Below are 20,645 nucleotides of genomic sequence, written 5' to 3'. Positions count from 1 at the left end.
ACATTGATTAAAAACGCAGTAATCATAGATTACGAAACGATGGTTAAACAGTAGCCGTGGTTAAAATATAATTTATGTGCACCATTCATAATCACCGATTACTAAAACTTGGCTAGCTGACACCTCATTTAACCAGAGTAAAGTCTATGATGGTACATTGTTTCTACAAAATGACTAAAGGAAAGCATCCATACAGCTGCAAAGATAATAGTCAACGTCTAAAAACGACTGCGCTCACTATGTTCTACATCGAAATGAACGTATCCTACATTTTCGCGTTGCATTTGTTTGCCTTTGGGCGCTGTTATATTTGTGAGTTCCATTTCTTTGTTTTTCAGTACTTTCAGGTTAAAATCGTACAAAATGGAAAATTGAATCCAAAAATGTTTATATCTCAATGTTAGGTTGAAGTATCGATAGACTTAATTACTAGATTTAAATGTAGGCCTATTATATAAAAAGATGGAATATCCATAAAGGAAAAGGATGCAGAAAATTGGTAGGAATGTGTGTACGATCTTGGACTACACCAGGGAATTTTGCATTATCCTAAGATCCATCCATAACCTCTCTTTGTTCAGCCAGTGACATAGAGAAAGAGATACTGGTATTCGAGTATTCCCTCTTAAAATACAGAAAATAATAGTTACATAGAATCGTAATATAAGCAGCCGATCCGTTGGAGAAATATGATTGTTCTTGTGTTATTTCAATTGATCCATTTGTAGATTTTGATAAACGAAATCCCTCCTGAAATTTTCTGTCGCCTAATTGCTCGCAAGAATTCTCTCTTTCCACTAAAGAACCTTCACGCTCACGCTCTATCCAAGTAATTCAAGTACTGCACAATAATAATCGTCTTCGAAATAATCACCTGTGGTTATGGCCGCCATTTTGCTTTACTTGCTCTACTAATCGCTAGTTATCTCCTTTAACCGCTCATATTTGGCCAGTTAGAGATTACTGTGGTTAACTTCCTATTTAAGTCGTAACCGAGGTCGATCCACCGTAAAAATGCTTAATCGGGGATTAGGTCACAATTTTAACCGATGGTTACACTAACCGACGTTGATGCACGTGGGCATTACTGTGGTGGGTGGACGGAGGGGTAGGTATACACTGTACAGTACCAGTATAGACATCTCTTCCATTGATATTCGTAACTGATGGCGCATCATATATGTTAAAAGCAGGCCAGAAACTAGTAGAATATCATTTCAACCGTACTGACAACTGTTCGAGTTAGACTTGCAATTAATTCAATTACTATGATGTCCAACATGATATGCTACTCTCTATCTGAACGGAAGCGTCATTGTTTACGTGAAGTACAACAGCGCCATCATTTGTTTTTAAACTGTGTGGTCGAAGTGCATGCAAACTGATGCCAAAGTAGATTTTGTCGCTGCCTTGCTGATCACTTACAAGCATACGATCATGATAAAAAAACGATCAATTGAACTGAGTATTGATAACGGTTACTCTTAAATTTCGTAACAAATTTAGTGTTTACAAAAAATGCTGAACGTTAATAAAAATGTGTTAATTGATATTAGGCAAAACTCAGTCGAATACACTGGAAATTGAACGGTTAATTTCGTGTTATCATTTCTCCTTGGTAATACTGTTCGATCGCAGTACTGTAGTGGAGAGATTTGAACTGAACTTTAAAGAAATGTGGATCATATACAAGAAGTGGAGTCACCGTTGCACCATATGTCGGGATTCACCGATCTCAAATGCAGGAAAGAAAGGGCGTGGGTATTGTAAGTTGAGTTACTGACATGGTCATTGCGACAGCTGACCCCCCCCCCCCATGGATTTCACATAGGAAATTTTAGGTTATGTCCAGTTACTTAACCCAGATATGCCCACTGTCCTATTAAAAGGACAGTTGTCAATCTTTCAAATTACCCTCTCTACAGTAAACGCATTTACTTTTTCACAGGTGTCACTATTACTGGTCGTAATTAGAGGCTTGCTAGGTGTGTTAAGACTGGTAATTAGAGTTCTGGTCATCGTTGAGTTTGAGATGTGGACGTGAAAATTGTTCGTTTATTTCAGGTATGGCATCCGAGACGCAAATCAGATAAGAATGTTAAATATTTTACACTTCGGAATTATTTTACAAATTGTTGTAGATCAAATGACTCCTAATAAACATAAATATAACGTGAAACCACAATGTGTTCGAAATATCTATTTATTGCGACATGACAATGACGAAAACTTATGTGTCCTTTTAAAAGGACAGTAGGCATATCCCCATATATTTTGAAATTGTTTCGCTTTTTCAATTTTAGTGGATTTTCCCTGCATGGAATGCTATCTACGTTTGAAAATTATGCTACGGGCAAAATTTCATCTCAAATACAGACATATCATTATAATGCAGCCTACAAATGCCACACATAGTTCGTTTGCACTCAAATTGAGTTTCTGGCGTCTTGTAAGCCCACTGAGGTGTGTGGATATGAAGGGAAAAGTTGAGACAGTGTCGGGTGTAGTTGCTGGGTAGCTAGTCGGCAAAGAGTTGGTGCGCTAAGCCAAAAGTCCCGGGCTCGATACCCGGCTCCATAACAATTTTTCCTTTGAAATTATTCAAGTCTGCTTCACAGGGAGATATACCTGAAAGCTATATTTGCACAGCGAGATCTGTTTACAAGTGGAGGACTGGTGACGTTCTGGAGGGAGGTATTGAACGGACATAAGTTTCTATTGTTTCTCATTTAGTATTTTTGGAAGAGGTCTTATTTTCTATCTAAATTGTCATTGTTATAACAATGTAGATTTTAGAAAATGAACTGAAACCTGTCTTTCGACATTGCCACAGCAATTGCTTCATTATGTGTATCGTCACTTCTCTCCCAATATAACCTCCTCCTCGAGACTTCAACACTCTTTTCGCCTACCACGTATTTCTACGTATCAATAGCAATATGGTACTATTGAGTGACGAAAACATTCCAGAGTTAAAATGAATTTAGCCACAGTGCATCATTCTTCAGAATAATATTAGTAGTAATAATAAAGAAACTATAATAATAATAATAATAATAATAATAATAATAATAATAATAATAATAATAATAATAATAATAATAATAGTAAATTACAACAATTACATTGTTTACTTTCATGTAAGCATAGGATACAATTATTCCTCAAAATGTATGCTCATATGCCTACTGTCCTTTTAAAAGGACACCTGTTTCTAGCTCAACCAGTTACAACTAGAATGTTTCGACATCATACAAATACTTCAGTTATATACTGCATTAAATGAGATTTGAAAAATACACAAAAATTGCAAAAAATATATTTCAGACATATCTGGGTTAAGGCCTAGTTCATCTTTCAAACTGATTAATTAATTTTTTAACATGAATAATCTCTCTTCCAACTATTTCGAGGGGCGAGGCCCCAATATTAATTTTATTTGGGGGCGAAGCCCTTGGCTTTATAAGTTGAGGATGCAAAAAGTACCTTGCCCCCTCAAAGTCGGCGCCTATGTCGTTACGATACTACTTATCCGGGAATGATGGACATGAAGTAGGCCTACAATAATTTTTGGTAAAAACGAATACATAATTTGTTTAAGCTATAACATGAAATGGCCATGAACTCGATCTAGAGTGTAAACAATACAAACTTCCAAAATTATATAGGCAGTACGTATCGGTGTACTGAATAATAGTACATTATGCAACAAGCCTATAATGATAGTAATTAAGAAGCGAGTATGTTTGTTTATGAAACGAGCGCAGGCGAGTTTTATAATTTTCATACGAGCGTCTTAATTACCATTATAGGCAAGTTTCATACGACTTTTTATGCTTGACCATATTTCTAACTTGAAATTATTCAGAAGTATTCATTTTATTTGTATCTGACAGAAGATCGGAAGTGACCTTGTTCATAGCTCGTAAATTGTGAGATGTGCGCAGACGCGAAAGTATTGATTTTTTTCGAGGAATAATAATGTCATTGACCTTGATGTAATGTAAAGAATAACATGAACTAATTTTGATATAACCTGGAAATTGATTTAGAATTGAAAAACGAGATGACAAATTGAATTTATTTGAATATTATTTACAATTAACGCTAATTATTATAGTAACATAACATAACCTTCTGCGACAGTATTGGATTTCCAGCCTCCGCGACGTTTCCCTCGTTGTCTTTCGATTGCATATCCGAGAATAATCGAAAACCTGAACTTTAATGAAAAGGTGTACTTTAATGACATGCATTAAAGGAATGCTACCAGGTGTATAATTGCTATATTTCGGCATGGTCGAGCATAAAATATCTAATGAAATTCAGTTATTTCTTATAACTTTATTTTTAATTTGTAAAATATCATGTTTTTAAGATTGATAGTAGCTTAATAAAATTATTTCTTCACATTTCGTCTGAACGTAAATGTTATTGCCAATAACCTTGCATCCAACACATTACCAATAGCCCTACACAACAGAGTAACAAACAACTGCTTCTGTGTACATATCGGGCAAAACAACCTAAATAATGACTTATTCTCTTTTCAAAAAACGTTAGACTTACAAGACACATGACAGTTGCTCTGCCACCAGTATTTTTTGGTATTTTATATCGTTTACACCCTGTATACTATACTAATTCAATTTGCAACTTCGACATGTAGCCTATTCTGTTATACAGGAACATAATTTTATTTTTACTTCAATTTTTATTGTACCTGAGTTTTTGAATGTACTCCACTCCCACCCCTTCTACTAATGAAGTTCCAACTCTCCTCCACACAGTAAAAAGCACTGGGTTAATGAGTATAGTACGTTCCAGAAATATGTTCGCGTTTTCCAGTTACGAAAGAGCTTTCAATATTAAATCATATTTTCGCACAGGTACTGTCCATTTGCCTACGTCGCATCCCGATTTCCCCCACCTGCTTCTGTTCGCCCCTCTGTAAAAGCTGGGCTGTCTTAGCTCTTTTCTGAAAACATTAATTTCTGTTAGGAATTGAACGTTTACGTAATATTATACAACTGTTTAAAATAACTTAAATAGAAGGGCCTCGTTAAGTAATTAACTGTCACGTGAGTTCCCCCCTTTCTACGATCCTGCTGCATAACCACTTGGATGGACAGTAGATAGCATGTCTGAGTAATTTTATCAGTGCGGGTCGGGCAGAAGTGAAGATTGAATTTACAGTGCGTAAGGTAATCTATTATAGAGTAGGGACAGAATTATTTCAACATGAGTTACTAGTACGAAGGACGAAACTGGTAATTGGAATTAGATGCAATAGTTTATAGTGCTATAATATGCACAAAAGAACTGAAGCCTGTATCGAAATGAACGGGCACAATTTTCAAAAATGTGTTTAAATATTCATATTATAATTATGTTTCAATTTAACTTCTTTCTCTATATTGTACGCTAATGTGCTGTAGACAGTATGACATACACTGCATAATGAATACCTTCGCATGGATAACTCAGTTCGTGAGTGAAAACACTTATTCTTAATATAGTACTGTATCTTGATTAAACAAAAACCTAATGAAAATTATCGAACTCAAAATCGCGATATTTCCTAGTTTACGTACTTTTCTTCCCTCCTATACCTAGTAGAGTGATTTGTTTTTGTTTTACGCCAGTATCATAGAACTACAGTCGTGGAAGGGGATAGCAAACTGTATTTCCGCTTCTCTAAATGTATAGCCAGGTTAATATTAAAAATGCTAGTAAAAATAAAATTATGTCCCTGTACTTGCGTTACATTTATTGTGCCGTGTTTATATAAGTGTGTCTCCTCGTTTTTATTGCAGTGGTTATGCAGGATTTTTCCGTGGGAGCTACAGGGAGTTCCGTTACGAGAGGAAACATGGCCGTCCTGCGATGTATAGTGCCTAGCTTTGTTCGTGAATTTCTCACCGTGACCTCGTGGCTGCAAGACCAGAAGTTCAACATCTACCCGTCCAGCGACGGAGGTAAGTTACAAGAGTATCCATATTATACCGAGCATGCGCACGACAGACATCACAAGATAGCAACGCTGTTCTCAAGTTTCCCTCATGACTTCATACATGTACGCCAATACTTTCATATCGATTTCATTATCATTGCCTGTGCCTTTGTGTGTATAAACGTTCAGGAAACCCAGCAACGTTTGACCATCTTAGCTATAATAAAAATAGAAGTAAATTTTTTCAGTTAACTTGAGGATTTTGTTGAATTAAATTTTGAAATAAAGTGGAAGGTGGAGTATATTTTAATTTGTATAATGTCATATTCTTGTTCATTAACTTCGGAATACTGACTTTAAATTTGCTCTCAGTCACTACCACACTCCTGTTGAACTGAACCAAGAATGTAGATTACGAAGAACCTTGTGTGTTAATACTGATGCGAATTCAGGGATCAGCATATTCATTGTTCGGAAACTTGTGTTATAAAGGCTATTTTAATTTTCCGATATGTGTAAAGATTGTGTCTTGTTCTTGCAAATTGACACCGGAGACTAAGACGCCAAGGGCTTGATATTGAGGAGGGCATTTCTTGTCCAAAATCGCATTACTGCAACCATGCTTACTCTTAAATAGTGCACACTACAGACGCACTCTCCCATAACGTTTAATTACACAAAGATGTGTTTTTGTTCTTTTGTTACTTCGAACTCTACTTTGTGCGGTTTTCTTGCAGTGTATGCTTACCATTAATTTCGATGTGGAAGGATTATGTTATGACTAAGGCTAAGATTTTTATGCCATAAAATCCCCCAAAATATGCATTACTATTATGACCTAAAAGCTGTCAACATTCATGAAACGAAAGTTACTAGCGAGTGTGTTTTGAAATTTGAACGTAATAATTAATTATACTAATAGAGCCAATACCTATTAACAACTAATACAATAACAATTAATAAATACTGCAAACAGTATATATTTTATGGTATTATACGATTTTTGAAGTTCGTACTAATAATTTCATGCGGTCAAACAAATTAAATCTTAGATTACGTATCATGAATCATGAACTGGTAAGTGTAACTAATGAATTTCAGTTATAATAAACAAGTATTATTGTTTTAGTATATAAAATTATGATTTTATCTATTTTGGTGGCATCTGGTAACAGTTGGCAACATTGAAAAGATGGGCATATTGTCTTTCTAGGAATTGTTCTTACGTGAACTCCACTTTAGTACCTGTCAGCAGTATTAGTTCAGCAGCCCATTAAATTATCTTTCGTTATTTTATTTTACAGTTGGGATTTAAGTGTAATGAGATTTAATATACGAAATAAAGGAAAGTAAACGACAGTATAGTAATCTGATATATTTATAACTAGCCGTACCCGTGCGCTCCGCTGCATCCGTTAGAAAATAATATAAAGTAACTACATAATTAAAATAGGACATTTGATCCAGGAAACATTCGTGTTTGATATAAGGATAAATCGTTTATTATGTTACTTAATTTAAATTGGATAAAAAAAATAAAATTCGATCATTTTGATCCAGAGACCACTCATTTGGTCATAAAAATTATTTTAGGAAATACAGGAAACGAATGTACAGAGTAGCCTATCAAGTTTTCTGTGCATAGGAATCTATTTTAATCTTACCTGTTCTCGATTCACTCAGAAGTTACTGTAATAACATTATAGCATTATGTCCATCTAGAGAAACTACACTTTCCAATGGTGAATTAATAATCAATTATACAAATCGGTTAATTTAGCTTCCGATATTACTTCATACAAACACAGAAATATTCCCTGTAGGCTATGTTTCATAGCTTTCGATTGTTGTTGTCCAAGGCCCCTTATAGACGAAGTCATTTGTTTTTTATTTCATTACACCGCCTTAGATGGCGTTGTTATTGTAATTTTGAAACTCATTTATCTCATTAAATATCAGTCCTATCAAAATTTTGCATAGAATAAAACTTATTGAAAATTATTTTTAAAGAAACTTTTGTTATGTAATAGTTTTCAAGAAAATTAATAATAAGGGAGATATTTCGATTTATTTAATTCAAACCCCCTTATAACCCCCCTTTTAAATAAAATATTTTGAATGCCATATAGCCTAAATTCTAAGTTACAACGAACTTAATTTATATTCCAATTTTCATATAAATCGGTTCAGCCATTATCGCGTGAAAAGGTAACATACATACATACATACATACATACATACATACATACATACATACATACATACATACATACATACATACATACATACATACATACATACATACATACATACATACATACATACATACATACAAAAATAAAAAAGCGATTTTCGGTTTCAGAGCGGTTAATTATATATGTTAAGACCAATTACTTTTGGAAAATCGAAAATTACCAGAAAATTTTCGGCTACAGATTTATTATTAGTATAGATTAATGTTGACAATATTTAAGTTTTACACTGCTTGTTCATTGCTTCGTTGCGTTATAAGAAACTGCCACTGTGTCATATGAATGATCAAAACCTGTTATCGAGGCCAGCATTGTTCAATATCTGGGCGATGTAGGGATATCCTGAACTAGCACCAACAGACAGCGCACGTGTACTTTGAGGGATGCGCTTTGCGTGTGCATTTGTTTTTCGGTATATAAACATTGAGGATATACGTAGTGTATTAGTATATTAAATACTCTTAAAAACAACTAAAAATGGCAAATTTTTGTTATGTTCCTATATGTAAAAACAAGGGAAAACTTTTTGTCTTCAATCAGGTCTCGAAATATTCTGAATATATGCTTTAAACCTTAAAAAATATAATTAAATTGCGCCTCGAAAGTGCTAGCTGTTAAATAAAAGTAACTACTTCAAGTAAGGAATTGCTGACTACAGTTTCATTTTGGAAGAGGAAAAAGAAAAATTAATAAAAGCATATGCAACCTCGACAGCGAGCTACAGTATGTTAGCTTAGATTATATGCAGGAGTTGGAGTCTCCGAAGTTTACGCCTGCAGTAAACTCTCGATAAACTGGGCTGTTTATTATCCAGGACGATCCGTAGTGAAATCCATTTCGTGAATAATATTTTTAAAGTACTGTACCCTAATTATTAAAACAATGTTTTAACTTCAAATTTTCAAAATCATCTTACATAGTATTCAAAACTGCATGTCCTTAACCTACAAAAAGCACTACTAATCATGATACTACTGCTATCATATTATATCATCCTATTAAAAATTGTATTTGATCTTTCTGCAACTACAGAAAAAACACTAGGAATTCAATCTAGATAGTCCCTTCCCTATTAAAAAACACATTGGTGGCTGCATATCTTGTTTTTAGAATACCTGCGGTTCTTAAATACCAATGATTAAAGAGGTAATATTCACCTACGACATAGTTCCTATTTTTTTATTCGTGCATCTCGTTCTCAAAGTTCTCGTTTAGGTTCATGAACATTCAATTTACTCGTATCTATTTCTGCATACTGCAGATTCCCCCACCCATCTCGGGAAATCGCTCAATATTATACAGGTTTTTGTTATTATTTATTGTAAATAAAATTAAATTATGAGGTAAGAAAATATTGAATTATATTAAATTATACTAGGTTATACAAAATAATTGTAAATATAATTTTGACACGCACAGAAACCCAACAAGCGGGAAAACGTAATCAACTGTAGCATATGACATAACATAGCCCTACAACATGTTGCCGCATGGAACGCTCCTGCCATCTAGCGGTAAAACTTCGCATAAGATATCCCTATTGGTGGTGGAATATGAAGTCATTGTTCCCGTTTTCAGCTACTAGAGAGCTACGTCACATCAGGTGTAATTATTTTTGACAGAGGGAGTTAACCCACTGTTGCGCACGTAGACGAAATTCTTCTTTTAATAATAAAGTTTCTCGAGTCGTGGGGCCTGTCTATTACAACGAGCCCCCTCGCTGCACGCGGAATGCTTAATCTGTTGGTATCTGCCACCCTCTCACACCACTTTTCATTGTCGTTACTCTGTGGGTGGAGAAGGTCTTCCGTTCCCCCGCAGAATCTCATGTGCCATCTTGAACAGGGAGGGAGGGGTCTCAAACAGGAGTCGTATTCGAATTCCGTATGCATCGCAGAAAATGACTTTAAAAAGATAATTTAAATTAAATTTAAAATAGACAGGAAATATGACTTTTTAAGACACGAGTAAAACGAAGTTACCCTGTTATTACTCAATAAGAGTAACGAAGACAGAGAATCTCGCTACAGAAATTGAAAGCGTATCGACTTTCTGCATGCAATACTCAAATTGAAAACCTGAAGAATCATTTCAGAAATTTTGACTTAAAAATGTGTTCTGTATTAGGGGTGGGCTACACTGGCACGTAGAATAAGTTACCCAGTTTCGGGAATGAATTATTTTTGATTCGGCTTACAAATGGGAATGCTTATGAAGCGACATTCCCAAATTAGTCCCAGTTTAAAACACCAAGTGTAACGTACTTTTCTATTATCACTTTAATATTGCAGAATTCGTGATTACAAATAAATCTAGTGTCCGCTGAAGTATATTCTTGATGATAAATAACAGTACTCCCGTCAAAAATAAGAGAATCTGTTGAACCATCTAAGTCGAACTTGAAAACCGCGTTTTCTAGAATGCTTCTGTTACAATATTGGTTACATGCACCACCATTATATCCCAATATTTCACGAATTGCAATACAACACTTAATGTTATTTGTATCAGCATACCTGTGCCGGAGTACATTTTCTGCTCAGTTTAGTTTTTTTACGTCAAAAGCACGATATAACGTAAAATAACTCGAAATTCAGCCTTTGTATTTACAGATTATATTCAAAAGCCACTGTGAACTTATTAAGTACATTTTATTCACTACATTATGTAACTGTTTAATGAGAAGAACTGTTCCGTCTTATACAGTACCTGGCCACATTATTATAATCACTCACATTTTTACTATACTTTACATATTACTTCCTCATTTGAACTCTGGTTTCCTTCCTTAAGTAGAATTTACATTACATATTTAATTTTTAAACAATATTAAGTAAAATTACAATTATAACAATGTTAATTCAAGTAATATTGATAAATAACCAACCACACCTCATTTTTACAGAAATTTCAGTATTTCGAACGACCTCCTTTGGCTTTAATTACAGCTTCAATTCTCTTTGGTATTCTTACAATACACTTCTGTATTATTTCCTGGATCCTCTCATTGTGATTCCAAACATGTATCAGCCTTTCAATAAGTCGAACTCTGGTAGTAATGAATTATTTTGCCAGCTCTCTTTTTACGAGACCCAGACTTTCTCAATGGGATTCAAGTCCGGTGAATTTCCTGGCCATGGCAAAAGTGGAATGTTTTTGGAAGCCAGAAACGTTTTGACTCTCGTAGCAGTGTGACAAGGTGCACTATCTTGCATAAAAATATATTTCTCCCCATTTTGGAACCATTCGTTCAGCTGAGGGATAAGCCTGTTTTCCAATCCTGGATATATTGATCTTGTTTCATTGTTCCCTGAACAATGTAGAGTCGTCCTGAACCTTAGCCTGATATCACAGACCATATCATGACTGATATTGTGTGTTTAACTGTGTTAACCAGGCATCAAGGAGCAAAATTTTCTCCCTTTCGTCGACGAACAAACATTGCTTTGTCCATCAAGCACTGAAAGGTTGATTCATCGGAGAAGCAAACCTGTATGCAATTTCTTAATATTAACCAATAATGAACTATTTAATACTTAAAGGCAAAATTTAGATTTTTTATCAGGTTCTTTGACAATTTTCAGGTTTGCTTCTCCGATGAATCAACCTTTCAGTGTTTGATGGACAAAGCAATGTTTGTTCGTCGACGAAAGGGAGAAAATTTTGCTCCTGGATGCCTGGTTAACACAATTAAACACACAATATCAGTCATGATATGGTCTGTGATATCAGGCAAAGGTTCAGGACGACTCTACATTGTTCAGGGAAGAATGAAACAAGATCAATATATCCAGGTATTGGAAAACAGGCTTATCCCTCAGCTGAACGAATAGTTCCGAAATGGGGAGAAATATATTTTTATGCAAGATGGTGCACCTTGCCACACTGCTACGAGAGTCAAAACGTTTCTGGCTTCCAAAAACATTCCACTTTTGCTATGGCCAGGAAACTCACCGGACTTGAATCCCATTGAGAAAGTCTGGATCTCGTAAAAAGAGAGATGGCAAAAGAATTAATTACTACCAGAGTTCGACTTATTGAAATACATGTTTGGAATCACAATGAGAGGATCCAGGAAATAATACAGAAGTGTATTGTAAGAATACCAAAGAGAATTGAAGCTGTAATTAAAGCCAAAGGAGGTCGTACGAAATACTAAAATTTCTGTAAAAATGAGGTGTGGTTGGTTATTTATCAATTTTACTTGAATTAACATTGTTATAATTGTAATTTTACTTAATAATGTTTAAAAATTAAATATGTAATGTAAATTCTACTTAAGGAAGGAAACCAGAGTTCAAATGAGGAAGTAATATGTAAAGTATAGTAAAAATGTGAGTGATTAAAATAATGTGGCCAGGTACTGTATTTATGCTACTTAATTTTGCTTCTTGAAAATGTGTACGTAAATAAATTAAGAAAATAATAAAACGCTAAAAAATATAACAAAAATAATAATAAATGAAGTATTTTTATATTTCAGCTATTATTTGCATGCATGATGTTAATAAAAATTCATAATTATGTTGGGGTCATAAACTACCTCAAACAGTGTTTAGGCCTACATTATTCTTGAGGAAACAGGGAACAAGGGTTAAAATAACATTTGAAAACACACCTTGGCTCCGTGCACCCCAGGGAACGGGACCAAAAGTTGGGAACCGCCGATACAAACTAAAGAAGCTATCTATGAATGTGTGGGTAAAATTTCAATTACCACCAAAATAATATTAATATTAAAATACACCAGAAACAGAGACTTCAATAGCTTTTAAGATTTCTGTAAATGTTGTTCGGAACTTTGAGCATAATACGCGGCTGCTGTAATGTGGAATGGGATGGGAAAGTGTTCACTGATCATAACGACCGCCGAAAGGCGATGCATTTAATACAGGTAACTTTATGCTTGTTATTGTTTTATTGTCTGCTAACTGAGCTGACAAATTGGTACGTATTATCACCTTGTTGAATGCGATTGTTTATGTGTTCCGCAGAAGCGGGTTCTATTGTGTGCGTGTTTTTGCATCCACGTCATGATAATGCTCTTGGGAGTGTTGAAACATATCTTAAATTTAAATCTTCTTGTTACGTCAAATTGTTAATACTTCATCATTTCCTGTCGTTGAATTACTGAGCCATTTACAGCTAAGCAAAGCAGATATTTATCTCACGTTTATAGCATTTCAGGAGACAGCTTAATCTCTATAACCTCATCCATTTACGAATAAAGTTACAGATTGATTAATTCTTTTCAGGATCGATATTTATTCGCAGATTTGTGTACTCTATTAATAGTATAGACACGATCAGAAAATCTGACACAATTTTTTCAAGTTCTGTACCCATATACATAAAGTGGTTGAGCAAGAGATTCAGTTCATTTAGGAATCGTTAGTAGTTGAAACCAGGAGTAATTTCATTATTGTTTTGATATCGTTATATGTTGTCCAGAAATCCACTAATAAGAGCTTTCCTTACCGACATGTATAAGTACATCTCTAAACCATGCTTTCAGATGATTCTTCGTTAATTTATCAGATCCATAGACAATAGCATGAACGTTTTGTTGTTGAAATAAGATCTCTCTCACTCTAGGACCAAACTATCAGACTATGTATCTTGCAAGACTGTGAATAATGGTGAAAACAGTTTTCTATTTAATACAATAATTTGTTGAATTGTGCAACTATGTGTTATTGAAGAGATAGATCCACTTCCTCCACGTGTCAAGAACCTGTAATCCGCACAGTAAGTCCAGTGTGAATCTCCAAGTTGAGTACACATTGGTCCTTATCAGAAACCACGTCCAGACCGTAAGTTGTGATATATGGAACGGCGCTTTTTATAAAATCATTTGCTCTTTCTTATATAGATCCAACTTATGCACTCTAGTTCCTTGCGACGAATTTGATCATTCTTCTCGATACAATGGAGTTTGCTTTCTTGAAGCTATGTACCTATTTTAAAAAAGTAGTGAAGTTCTCAACTGAAACTTCTTCATTCACAGTCAGTGCCTATCTTCTTAAGTCATTCCCATGCACTATTAGTTTCTTGTTTTTCGTTGGTCTTGGATATTATGATTGAGAGGAGAGCTTCTTTCACAGACATTTGGAGAAGGCTGTGTTGTAGGAGATTCACCATTATCAGAATCATCGTCTATATTACCAATAACATGAATTGTTAGTGTACAATCACGCTGTTCATCCTTGAAGTCTAAGTAACATTCCGTTTCAATATCCAAGTGTTGAGGTAGCACGCAGATGCCAATGATACGTGTGGACAATAATATTAGTAAAAGTAACAACTTTAATAAAATGAGAGAAAATTTATACAATCTTATCTTGAAAGTGAATGTTTATTAAACTTCACGAGCAGTGATGGATGCCTCTGTGGTTTAAGTTGTGTTATATGTATCTCTGACCATGTTTAATAAGTTAATTGTATTTTTAAAACCAACTTTGCTATTACTATCTTCCGTTTTTAGAGGTTGGCCACGTTATCAACCTTTTCAGTGTAGATTATAGTACCAAATGTATGGAGCTGCACATAGATATCTATGATACATGTGGGAATAGCAAATTAGGAACACTAAATATTTTTAAGCACGTACTACTGAGATAGCGAATAAAATATGTGATATTCATCATTTTGAGAGTACTTCCAGAACTGAGCCGGTTTAGGACAACCAAATATTCTCAGCACTTTAGATTTCATGATTGCCGATCAAATAAGTGTCATTGTTCATCATTTTGTAAGTACTCTCAGCGATGAGAGTTTAATCAAATTCGGCATGTACACTTTGGATACTGTGAGATATGAAAATAACAAGCGTAAGCACAAACTCGTACGTATTGAATTGCCGTAACTGCCATATGCCTTTGTGTCATATTATAGTCACTGGCAGTACAACTCTAGAACTTAGGTCTGCTTCTTCACCGGGTAATGACACGAGGTGTTCAGACTGGATGAAACGTAAAGAGTCACTAATGAAAGCAACAGTATAAGTATAAAATTTGAAGTCATGTAACACAGAATTATTGGGAATGACATTTTGCACTTGCATACTTGACAGATGAGCGTGTTTAATATTTCAAACCTCATCATGTGCGATTCATGATGGAAATGCATTCTTACTGTACACAATCTTGGAAAGAACAACAAGATCATGATAGAATTTTTTTATTTAAACAATTATCTCTGACAGAGGTATGCTCTTTGTGTCTATGCATGTATCGCTTCCGTTCTTTCCTGCAATATTCTTCAGCGCCTCGATCGCTGTCTCTCTTCCACGTCCCGAATTCAAATAGCACTCCAGCTGTATTATCATTAATCTCTCGATCTCATTACTCATTGAGTGCGACAGGCTCTGCAATCAGGCATTCCATCATCCCGTTCTTAAAAATTGATCCCCATTACACTCCACCGGCAGCCTGTCACCAGTCAACTAACCTGCTAGCCAGAACTGCGCTGCTGCGACTCGAAATGCTGATGCCGGTTATGTTCTCCGAAAGAATATACTCCTCTCAGCGCTTTAGTGTGAAGCTTACTACTAGTGCAACCCGATGAATAGACTCTATAATTGATTATTCGAAGCTTATGGATGGAATTAAATTCTGAATAATCAGTTAACTAAAGCAGAAGCTCGTGGAGTTACCGGGAGGGGACTTGGAGGTGATCTACTCAAACTGTGAAGCGCGACCTCTTCGCACAAATTTTACTAACTTATTACTATAAAAACAACCTCTGAATAATAACGGCAATAATAAATTATCATCATTATCATAATATTATCAGAAACGCAGTAGTGTGCTGGAAAAAAAACTGCCTTCAATTCGTAAGATGCGGTTTTCGATTCCAAGCTCATTTCGGTTTTTCGTTCTAGTAGGTAGTGATAACAACTAGTAGGTGGTGATAACAAGTTCCATAAGACTAAACACAGTTCTTTTCGCGGACGACCAATTATTAGTTGCAAACTCCGAAGACAATTTACAGATGGGTATATTTAAACTAAATAAAATCATAGAAGAACATGGCATGAAGATTTCACCCGAAAGACAAACAAAATAATAGCATTTGAAGGTACAAACCCAATCCGAAGCAAAATTGTTGTTTAAAATGTGACTTTAGAACAGATAAATTCCTTTTCATACTTAGGATGCAATATATGATACGAAGGAGAGAATGATGTAAGCAGAAAAATTAACAAATTTTTACAAATGTTAGGACTGCTAAACCATACTCTAAAACCAAATTTAGTACAGAAACATTCCAGAATAAAATTATATAAAACCCTTGCACTACCAACTCTCCTCTATGAAACAAAGAGATATCAGCAGATTAAGGGCAGCTGAAATGAAATATCTGCGACGAACTGCAGGATACACACTTCTGGACCACAAGAGGAACGAGGACATACTGCAGGAACTCAGCATGCAACCATTAGAAGAAAAAAAAATACAGAATACAGAAACAGATGGCTTGAACACATTTCTCGTATGGAAGCTGGCCGGACACCCCAAGAAATGCTAAAATACCACCCTCAAAGACGAGGCGACCTGGACGTCCACAGAAACGTCTATTGGATCCTGTATAGCTGGAACCGAAACAGGCCAACAATGGCCTAATTTCGTGCCTGGAATATGATGATGATGAGGTAGTGATAACAGCTGAAGTAATAACAGTAGCAGCGGTATAGGGTGTCCCAACAAGAACGCCGAATTTAATAATGTTAATAAATTCAACGGAACAGACAACAGTTCCGCCGCCAACCGAACAATAAGGCAACTACACAATGTCCCAACAATGTTTTGTTATTATTGAGTTGTCGACACTATTATCTCTTCTGTTATCTGTTTTTATTGCACTTACACTATTAAATCTGGCTTTCTTGTTGGGACACCCTTTAGTAATAGCAACAGTAACCATAATAGTAGTAGCGATTTTCAATTTTCTATACGTATTTTTTTATTATTTTCATATCTCTCTGTTGTTTTGTCCGAGAAATGTAACTTATCATCTGATAAACTCCAAAACTCTGTCAATTGGATGACAATCTTCTAAAGCAGCGGTGGCGAAAATGTAATCGTGCGCCGAGCCACTGTGTAACCTGCAACGTGCATATCACCTATGGAGGGAGGCGGACACCTGAAGGGGAAGTAAAGCAACTGTCTGAATTATTAACGGATTTTCATTTTCTTTACGTCAAGCACTTAAATATAATTTTATACAGTACAAGGCTACAAACTAATGTTTAGTACGTGTAAAGAAGAAAGAAATGAACAATAAATGAACAATATCACAATCTAAAATTAACTGTCTTCAGAATGTCTCTGCGACAAAGTTTCAAAATCAAGAATTATGTCACTTACTGCCAGTCGTAGTTGATCACGAAGGTATTTGTCCGTCAGTCGTGATCTGAATTTTTTTTTTTTTACTATTTTAATTGTTGAAAATAATTTTTTTCACAAACGTAAGTTTTAGCGAACATGGCTTCAACAGAACAAGCGAAAGAACGAAGCTTCGGATATTTATTTTTTGGCAAAGATTTGAAAGTTCAACATTTGTCAAGTCCTTACATCTAGCTTTCATTTGACATCATATAGTAAATCAGTGAGTTCAAATTTAAGAGCTAACCGCATTATTCGTACATCTGCTGAAAAAAGGGTCGACGTACAGAGATGATGATGATGATGATGATGATGATGATGATGATAACAAGAATAACACTAAACCTTTTAATGTTTCATCAGTAATATGTATAATGCTGTTTTATGTTATACAGCCGTTTTCCTCGTAATACTTGTGAACAAATCATACATTTAATATTCTCATCATATTGACAGCAAAAAATGCGTCCTCCCATCCTACTTGGAACTTTCGTACATGGTTTCGAGAGAGACATATGCCACTCGCAAGACAGAGACAAATACAAATGGAACGGAATTTGACTCCAGTGAGTGAGAGGGTGAGGGTTGGCGGAGGTTAGAAGCAAGCGAAATGCAGAGCTATCACTGCGAGCCAAAATGTCTCGCGAGTCATGTTCTCTCCACGGCTGTTCCAAAGAAATCATTTTCTTACACTTAACTCTGCACAATCCTTCGTCAGACGAACTTTCTTCTCAGGAAGAGTTATTCCTTTCGAATTTGCATTGCTGTCTCCTTCTTGGCGTTGCTTTTTCCGTTGAGATTTCTCTCATTTCGAACTGTCACGAGTGCGCTTTCTTGCTCTATTAACTGTAGAAAATACATACCGTAATTATTACTATACAAATTGTTGAAACTTTATTACAGTATATAATAAACTGAGTAATACCTTTTGTTGCATCTTTCTCAATTCCATGTTCTCTGTTCTCTTTCATGTTGGTTTCACTCTATTCATAAGATTCATAATTTTGAATTAGTTTAAATGCATCAGATTGTGCAGCTACTTTTAGTATTGGTATTGTTCATCTGAAGTAATAACAAACACATTTTTAATAGGTTATAGGCAAATTAAGACTTCTAACCTCAAAATAATGAATCATTACTTGGAGCCTACTATTTCAGGTAAAAATAGAACTTCTCGCATAATAAAAGGTTCATTCCATCCTATTATTTAGTTTTAAATTATAAAAAAACTACACGCATTTTGCACAAATTTAAAAATGGGAAAACGTTATGACTGTAACTATTAACTTTATGACGGTAGATGTTGTAGGCCTATTGTTTGAACACAGTTCTGACTGAAATACATAACCAAATGTTGACTCCACTTCATCTTCTGCTCAGAAAATATTATGAACATTGTTATCTTGCACATCTGAAGTGCTAAAATCACTCATAATATTGTAATTATTAGTAAATGCAGACAGTATCACCACAGTCTAGTACATACAGTCACGAAGTTTGAATTGATTTTTTTGCATTTCTCGCGATACAATGCTCCAAGCGGTTAGCAACTGAGAGTACTAGGAACAATAGACTGTGCGATAGTAACGATCCTAGTGGCTAACAACTAAAGTTCAACTGTCTTTGAATGCATATTCCCTACGTATTGAGCTTCGTAACTGTATGTACTAGACTGTGGTATCACATTAACTTTGTCATGCAAGTCCAGGAAAAGCCTTCCGCCCTAGCTTGCTTCTCATTGGCTCTCTTACCTCACACAATTCTGTCATTGGTTGAGCGCTGGATGATGGAGTTATAATGATGTGGAACTAAGCAGAGTTTGGAGAATGGAGTTGGAACAATATGAAACAGTTATTTTTAACACTTTCTGACCACAAAATGTATAATTTTATTTGTGAAACTGATATAGAAGAGAAGTTATAACATAACGGATACAAAATAATAGTTTTTTTTTTTAAGTGGAGTTAGATCAATCTGGTTCTAAGCATGCGATTTATAGAAATAGTTTTAATTGGCTACATGCGCCAAAACTTCTACAGCCATCCCTGCGAATGGGGTTATTTCAGTCACGAGAATGTGTGACAGTCTCACCTTCCTACTCGGATTCAGTTTGACAAATTTCAGACAAAGGTATTGGAAGCGCATCAATAAAATTCTCGCAGTTTTCATTTATATTCAATTCTTCTAACTATATTTCACGTATTTCGGAAATTCTGACGTCATTCTATCTATATATGCTTAAATAAAATATCACTAGATCAGCATTTTCAATTAAAGTTTGCCATAAATTGGATTTTTATCTTGGTATTCGAAAGTTGAAGATAATATTGATATTCAAAATGCGTTTTCAAACTTTGTTATTTGTAATTCATGAGTTAATAAAAACTTTTCCGTCAAATACACGAACCCGTGTTCGAGGAATGGAATATTGTTTATAAAGACAAGAAGTTCATAACAGGATTCAAGTTGGGAATTTAAAGTGAGAAAGTGTATGTCGTTCTTGGATATATGTCCCGTTCATATATTACAGATTTGTGTTCATAAAATTCACGTGTTGTTTAAGTTGCACAAAAACTGTGTATAGTGACTAGTACATCAGGTTTCCATACCGAAGTCAGTGGTTCAAACCCCTAAGACTAGTGATAAATATTGGGGAGATGTTAACGATTTGGTTCATTTGATGGGATTGTGTTATTAAAGTTTCTTTCTTTTCTTTTTCGAAAATTGTGTAAGTTTAATTTGACATTTCTTTTTTCATTGTGTGAGTACGAAGTGTAAATGGGGACCATTTTGGTGCTGTTTAAAATCGATTTCGAAATTTGCAGAGAAATAATCGTTTCTCTCATACCGAAAGATTTTGATATTGCTTACTGTTCTCTCGTAATATCTTCGTATATGACAGCGGTGGCGACAATGTAATCGTGCGCCGAGCCACTGTGTAACCTGCAACGTGCATAGCACCTATGGAAGGAGGCGGACACCCGCAGGGGAAGTGAAGCAACTGTCTGACTTATTAATGGATTTTCATTTTCCTTACGTCAAGCACTTAAATAT

The 20,645-nt window shown here is 35.1% G+C and overlaps 1 protein-coding gene across 1 annotated transcript in view; it reads left to right on the top strand.

Annotated features, from left to right (window-relative positions):
• The window catches only part of LOC138707451 (cell adhesion molecule Dscam2-like), a 1,157,632-nt gene that overhangs the window by 780,144 nt on the left and 356,843 nt on the right, over window positions 1-20,645 (top strand). The window contains exon 4 of the mRNA XM_069836919.1: window positions 5,817-5,978. Within this exon, the coding sequence (XP_069693020.1) occupies window positions 5,817-5,978 (162 nt within the window). The remainder of the gene's footprint in view (window positions 1-5,816; window positions 5,979-20,645) is intronic.

The sequence above is a fragment of the Periplaneta americana genome, chromosome 10 (genome assembly GCF_040183065.1).
Source record: "Periplaneta americana isolate PAMFEO1 chromosome 10, P.americana_PAMFEO1_priV1, whole genome shotgun sequence".
In the NCBI taxonomy this organism is placed as follows: Eukaryota; Metazoa; Arthropoda; class Insecta; order Blattodea; family Blattidae; genus Periplaneta; species Periplaneta americana.
Note: the sequence above shows the minus strand (reverse complement) of the source record. Positions and strands in the feature narration are given on the sequence as shown.